A 7,632-nucleotide genomic window follows, 5' to 3' on the forward strand; every position below is an offset into this window, starting at 1 on the left:
TAATTCTGTTTTTTAAATATTTGCAATTTGCGATTTTTAGTGCATTGAATCTTAAAAAATGGATTTATCAATTTAAAAGCAAAACCTGCTTAAATCATATACATTTTTTTGTAAAAATTCTCCAGCTATATTCATTTTCTTGCTTTCAGTTCTCGTCGAAAAATTGCTGCGTATTACCGAAGTTAAAAGAATTTACTTGATGTTGCGGCCCAAAGCTAATAAAAGTGTGGAAGAACGTTTGACCCATTTATTTGAGAGTACAGTAAGTAGGACGCATAATTAAATCCGTCAGTCATTATCAAATTTCTCTTTACAAACTCAGCTCTTCGATAAAATACGAAAGAGTGGTGCCACGCCAACCGACCGCATTAGACCAATTTTGGGCGACTGCGGTTTCGCCAATCTCGATATTTCACCGGAAGATCGTAAAGTATTGATTGATGAAGTAAATATTGTGGTGCACCTGGCGGCCACTGTGCGCTTCGATGAACCACTCACCAGAGCGGTAAATTTAAATGTGCGCGCCACGCTAGACTTAATACAGCTGGCCAAGGAAATGAAACAACTAGAGGCTAGTAGAAATTTTAAAACTTATTAATTTACTCTTTAATTCTAAACTATATTTTAAAAATATAAATTATTTGCAGGCCTTCTTGTATGTCTCGTCCGCATTTGCCAATTGTGTGGTGAATTGCATCGAAGAGAAATATTATAATGCCAAAATAGGTATCAGCGCCGTGAAGATGTGTGAAGTGGCCAACTCTTTAGGCGTGGATACTACAAATAAACTAGCCAACGTACTCTGCAAGGAGTTTCCAAACACATACACATTCACTAAATCACTAGCTGAGGAAGCAGTTTTGAGTGAGGGCCGTTCACTTCCCATTAGTATCTTTCGACCGGCCATCGGTTAGTCATTGACTTAGATAAGTGGTAAATTTTCAGCATCATGCATATTTACCTTTTAAATTTTAGTTATTCAAACAAGTAAAGAGCCAATATCCGGATGGATCGGCAATTACTATGGACCTTCAGCGGCGTTGTATGCTGCCGGGCGTGGTGTACTACGAGTGATGTACATGAAATCGCACCATCGGGCACATCTGGTGCCGGCGGATTTCTGTGCCAACTTAATGCTAGCCATCGGTTGGGAGACGGCTAAGTCGACACCGGAGCAACGGTATGCTTTCGTTATGCGAACACACAGCAAATACTTTCATTTGTTTAGTTTATTAAAATACTTTTTTTCTCATAATTTTATATATAATGTGTACAACTGCAGTTTACAAATGGCGCCACCAATTTACAACTACACCAGTGAAGATGACAACGCACTGATTTGGAAAAAATATATAGAAACCATTTCCGAGTATGGATATGAGGTCGCTATTAGTAAAATGATTTGGTATCCATTTATGATAGCCGCCGGTCAGAAATGGTTGTATTATCTGCTCACCTTCTTCTATCATACAATACCCGGCTACATAATTGATACCCTTTTGGTGCTAAAGGGAAAGAAGAAAAGGTGAGAGAGAGAGAGTGCTTCTAGTGAGCTTTGGACAATTTTTTAGCAACCCGAATATATGAATAGTTGTAGTTAATTTTTCAATTGAATATGCCGTTATCCAAATTAAAATTTCATGACAGGTAGAGAACGAATTATGTGAGCAAGAAGGTGCGTCAGACAGATTGCTCATGTATAAAGTCAAAAAAATTGTGCGCGAGTTGTTATTTATGGCCTGGCAGTGGAGAAATGAAGCTTGGTGGGTGAAAATGGTTTTATTGAATTTCAAAATATTCTTCATGGTCGTCAAATACTGGTATACATATGCATTCGTTTCAATTTTCGAAGAACTTTATCCAATCGTGTCTCCAGAGCGTTTTTTTTAATTATACGAGATCCAACGCGAAAATATCATTTTTACTAGAAGATGATTTTGCTAAATCTCATTGATGCTCGTAGTAATAATTCTCGAAAATGTCTCAATCTCGCAGTATATGACATGACGATATTGCTCAATCGTTCTGCGCGCAGCGTCGATATTTTCCGGCACAAAACAAATTTTAGACGACCTTCCCGAAATTGGTCGGTGAATTTACAGTGCTAGATGATGGTACTTGGTGGTAGAGGATGGCAATGGCTTTGATTTACTGTTACATTTCTGTCTTGTTAATCCAAATTGTGAGCTCTAATCAGGCGTTTCTGGGTGAATAATACAATCAGTGAGGGGGATAATCAAAAGACTGCATGGAGTGTTGGCTCAGGTCACTGAGTATTCGGGACTCTAGGCAACTTGTGCAACTGCTGACTGGCCATTTTGGTTGGCTCACATTCACGAGAGAGAGAAACGACTGGTGCGCTTTGTTGAATTTGGCCAAAATCACGTAAGCTGTTATCGCGCCAATCAAGAAGAAGAGGGATTCCTTAGGATTATTTATAAGACTTTCGAAAAAGTGTGTTGAGTTACAAATAACTGAGATTCCTACCACTCAACAGTCTACTGAGATTTACATACTATATGTACTAAACAGATTGAAAATAGATATATACTGATATATGCCCGTCAACAGGGTTATAGGTCCATTGTGATACCATTGTGCGATACGGGAACCTCATTTATTTTACTTCATTAAATCATTTTGCGGCTGTTAGGAAGCGCAGGATTGGTCCAATCCTCACACCGAACAGTTCCGTAAGTGAATTGAAAAAAAAAAAATAACTACGTAGAAAACCTGCTCCGATTTTACCTAAGACTGGATAATTTTCAGTAGGGCAGTACAACTTTACAATATTCATGGGAGAAAACTCCTAGTCTCAAGGAATGCCTGCCAAATAACCAATGACCGGTTATATTAACCGCGATCTTCGAGATATCCTTTCTTGAAAGGCTAAGCAGTTCCTTTGCCTGTTTCTTATTTATTTGCTGTCACAGTAGTCTAGCTGTCTAGCTATGCATGTATCTTCATCTCTTCATAGCCTTTTGGCCTCTTGGATAATGTTGCTTTTTATTAATATATTAATTGGCTCTCGGCCATAGGTATCCCCATGGTACTTCTATTGTTAAGCAGTTGAAGAGTAGTACCTTTCCTAGCTGGCTTATCGGCTCCACAATTTTCCTCACTATCTCTATGCCCCGGAACCCAAATAAAGCTCACCTTGAATACGACACTAATATCATTTAGGGCTGCCCGGCAACCCTGTGCAACCTTTGATTTTAGTACAGCCGCATTTATTGACTTAAAGGCCGCCTGGCTATCCCGGAATATATTTGAGGTTTGTCACTCTCTTCTTGATGGTATGCTCGTCTTGAAGGGTCTGTCGAAGTTGAGTATAGGAGTATAGTACTCTATTTATTGTTTATAAATAAAAAAATTTATAAATAAAGGCGTGGCCAAATTGTCGGTCTTTTTATAGCGGCACACTTTTAAGTCCAAGCGCGGAGGCGGCTCACATTACATGTTAAACAGAAGTGTTTGAGCGTATCTCAGATGAGCCACTGAACTACTATATTTCCATTTCTTTACATCGAATTAAGACATTTGACTAATAGTATCAGTGAAGAAGAGTAGCGGCCACATGGATATGGTTGGATAGCGTAAGAGGAAAGTAGCTACGCTAGTGCCAGAAACCCATGTACGAGTAAAAGTAGTGGTAGCTCGAAAGCTACTAAAAAAAACTTAAGAGTATATAATTATTAATGGTGTATTTCAAATAGAATTTGGGTATAAAAGAATTTTTAACAATTCTTTATGTTCAATAAGTTGATACCGGTGTAATTCAGCCAATATTCTATCATAATTTATATATATTTCCTTCTACACATTTGTTCTAGAATGACAAAACTTTACAACATTATGAAGAGGCAAACAAAAGTATTTGATTTCTTCCTGAGCAATGAATTTACATTTACAATGGATAATACAAAGGCATTGTGGAGCTCCTTATCAGAAGAAGATAAACAGATTTTCAATTTTGATCTTAACTCGATTTATTGGAAGGAATACCTACAGAATTCATTAAAGGGTTTGCGTCTCTATTTGGGTAGAGAAGGACCGGAAACTTTGCCGAAGGCTCAGAAACTGCATAGAAGGTTAGTAGCATGAAGGCGATTTTGTTTTTTATACAACACTTTTGATTCTTTTTCAGGTTCTTCATCTTGAATTGGATAACGCATGCGCTGCTCTTTGGCTTTTTACTTTATTTGTTATGGGTTTTAGCTACGATAATTTTACCGTAAGTTTTATCGACAAAAAAATGTATTTAGAAAACCTCATAATATGTAACTCTAACTATACTTCTAATACAATTAATATAATAAAAGTTTCTCACAACGGTAAGCAGTTTTAATTCTTATAATTTAGCAAATAAGTATTGTGCTTGCATGGCCCTATAACACTTTAAGGTTGTTAAAGCAAAGGTGGACGTTAGACTTAACGCATTTTGATTCGCAGTTCCGGTATTGCTCAATCTGCAACGCCCTTTTCCAGCAAATACTAATCAATGTTCCACTGTATCATATCGCTTTGTGCCTGAAGGGTTCGGCTGGAATCTATACTTTTTCGAGCCTTGTGAAAATACACTAGTCGATGGAGTGGTACCAAGTGAAGGCTATCCTTTTCTGCTTTCGATGAATGACCTCTTTTTCCTATGTTAGAATCCGCAGAAGAGAAGGTATATTTCAAAATTGCATTTGCAATTTCCAGTTGAAATTGTATTAGTAATATAGGTGCCTTGTTCGTTAGTTACAAATGAAGTTGGTTTCTACAAAACAGCCATGCATTTGTAACTGACGTTTCTAGGCATTAATAGCAAATTTGTATGTATCACTTTCAGCGGTGCTTGGCCTTGTATACGAGGGGTGCCTTGTATATGTCGAGATTTGGCAACCCTGGCGTTGCAATCTGGCAACTGACAGCTGTATCGCAAAGTTTGACATTTTTTGGCTTTTACGTACTCAGAACGTTTTGAAATACCAGCGCTATTTGTGTTGTTTACAGTAACTTAAAAGATTCATCTCGGTCCAAAAATGGAATTAAATCGTGAACATTTTCGTGCGATTATTTTTTACAATTTTCGACGTGGATTAACTCAGCTACATTGCATGGATGAACTTAATTAATTTTTTGGGCGATAAAGCTCCATCAAGGACCAGTGTTTATCGATGGTATGGTGAATTCAATCGTGGTCGTAGTTCACTCCAAGACGAATTTCGTGAAGGTCGTCCAAAATCAGTTGTTGTTCCGAAAACCATTGATGCTGTGCGCGAACTGATATTGCAAGATCGTCATGTGACCTATCGTGAGATTGAGACAATCTTAGGCATTAGTGGGGCCAGCATACATTCAATATTGCATAAACATTTGACTGTCAAAAAAATTTGTTCGCGTTGGATCCCACACAATTTGTCAATCGCTCAAAAAAAAGGCTCGTGTCGATTGGTCGAAGGAAATGCTCAAAAAATACGATCGCGGGGCTTCAAAACACGTCTACGACATCGTGACAGATGATGAATCATGGATTTACGCGTATGAGCCCGAAAGTAAACAGCAGTCGACTGTATGGGTGTTTCAAGATGAGCCAAATCCAACAAAAGTTGTTCGCGCACGAAGCACTTCCAAGCAAATGGTCGCCTGTTTTTTCGGAAAAACTGGACATGTCGCATCCGGACTACTAGAACAACGCAGAACAGTAAATTCTGAGTGGTACACAACCATTTGTTTGCCAGTTGTCTTCCAAGAAATTAGGAAAACCAATCGCCAAAGACGGATCACTCTTCACCAGGACAATGCGAGCTCTCACACATCGGCTCAAACAACTGCATTTTTGAGCACCCAAAACATCGAATTAATGGGTCTTCCGCCGTATAGTCCTGACTTGGCACCGAATGACTTCTTTTTATTCCCGTACGTAAAAAACAAACTGAGAGGTCAACGTTTTTCGACACCTGAAGAAGCGGTTGCGACATTCAGAATGCATGTTTTGGAGGTACCTCATTCAGAGTGGCAAAAGTGCTTCGACAATTGGTTCAAACGCATGCAAAAGTGTATAGATCTTCATGGAGAATATTTTGAAAAACAATAAAGTGATTTTCGATGATTAAAATTTGTTTCTGTTCTCTAATCCCGACATATAAAAGGCACCCCTCGTAGTTCCATTATCATGTCTGTCAAATCGACTCTCCCATACCTTTATTGCAGGAAGTGACAATCACAGGCCTTGGAAAATCAAAATAAGATTTTTTTTTTAGATTCCAACGTTTGCAAGCCCCAGCAGGTTGATGGTCTATACACGATGGTATACTATAAGTTGAACTGGTTTATTGTCAAAGCATTTCAAATTCTCAAGATTTATATTTTGGGTACCTGCCATTTTAAGCTGAGAAAATTAAAAACACCTATGTATAACAGAGACTCTATATAATATCTTGTTTTGTCCTTAGTACACTTAAACTAAAAGCCGAGTTCTTGTAGTCCATCCAAATCAGTTTGTATGTGTTCAAATCAATAGCACGAGTTTCTAAGAAGAGCGGCTAAATATGTAATCAACCTGTGACAGAATGCCATCGACTTGCATGATATTTTCTTCTTTTCAAACAGTATCTGGAGCTTCGAATAGCTTACATCTCTTTTTGATGATCCTCTGATCAATTTTTCGAACCAATTGTCAACAGAACTGCAGGCTTCTTGCTCGAATTCTTTCGCAATTATGTCATCAAGAAGATCAATCTCTATGATTTCATCTCTCTTTCACAATCTCTTCCAAATTTTCTCCATCCCTACAGAAATATCGGCCTTCTCATCTCCCTCACTAGAGGCGTCCTTGCTTGTCAAACCCTTCTCTTATGGCCTCATATCTACACGGAAATAAATTTATTACCACAATTGGCCAAAGTTGCCCACAAGCAACTTGACTACTTTCAAAATTACTCACTGGATATTTGTTTACAAATGTCTGATTTTAATTAAGTAAATACATTTCTTGTACTTTGCTTAAAATTATTCCATACGCACAGGTTTAATTTGGATTGTTTTAAGAAAAAAATAACACGGCTTTCAAAAGCACTTTTCGTGCTCGCAAACGCTTTTTCTCAAACACACGTACCCGTAAATGGAAATACTTGCTAATAAATTCATAAATAAGCTGATAATTGATCACACTAGAAATATATATGTACATAAAGTTACCGTTATCAATGCTGTTCAACACTGACCTCTGACGGTTAAACATACGAAATTGCTCTCAGGCAACTTCAGAGTCGAAAGGATTAAATAACTTTTTAACTACATAAAATATGATTTTGAGTGATTTAAAGCTTTTGTTTGATCTTCACGCACTCCATTGCTTGTCTGTTTGAATTGCTGCAACAATATGGTTCAATGCTGTAACTAATAAAAGCAATTGTTAATTTAAAATAATAGAACAGTGAGAGAGCGGCGGGGAAAAACATTTTAAAGTGTTCTCAATTCTTGAATGGAAAAAGGCAGCTGCTAGAATGGAAATAATACAGAAACCGCGATCTACTGAATGCAGAGATGTGGCTAATATCAGACCGTTAACCGGCTCTCAGCGATATTCAAGGAGATAGCTGATTTGCTGACGTAAAAGAGAATGTGACAGTGGCTTGTTTACAA

General features: G+C 37.8%; 1 protein-coding gene across 1 annotated transcript in view; it reads left to right on the plus strand.

The window, feature by feature from the left end:
• The window catches only part of LOC129236674 (uncharacterized), a 29,485-nt gene extending 25,147 nt beyond the window's left edge, over positions 1–4,338 (plus strand). Inside the window, exons 9-15 of the mRNA XM_054870929.1 lie at positions 150–262; positions 323–571; positions 648–909; positions 976–1,180; positions 1,283–1,525; positions 3,834–4,091; positions 4,148–4,338. Coding sequence (XP_054726904.1) covers positions 150–262; positions 323–571; positions 648–909; positions 976–1,180; positions 1,283–1,525; positions 3,834–4,091; positions 4,148–4,238 — 1,421 coding nt within the window. The 3' untranslated portion in view covers positions 4,239–4,338. The remainder of the gene's footprint in view (positions 1–149; positions 263–322; positions 572–647; positions 910–975; positions 1,181–1,282; positions 1,526–3,833; positions 4,092–4,147) is intronic.
• The last annotated feature ends 3,294 nt before the right edge of the window (positions 4,339–7,632 follow it).

This window comes from Anastrepha obliqua, chromosome 1 (assembly GCF_027943255.1).
Source record: "Anastrepha obliqua isolate idAnaObli1 chromosome 1, idAnaObli1_1.0, whole genome shotgun sequence".
Lineage (NCBI taxonomy): Eukaryota > Metazoa > Arthropoda > Insecta > Diptera > Tephritidae > Anastrepha > Anastrepha obliqua.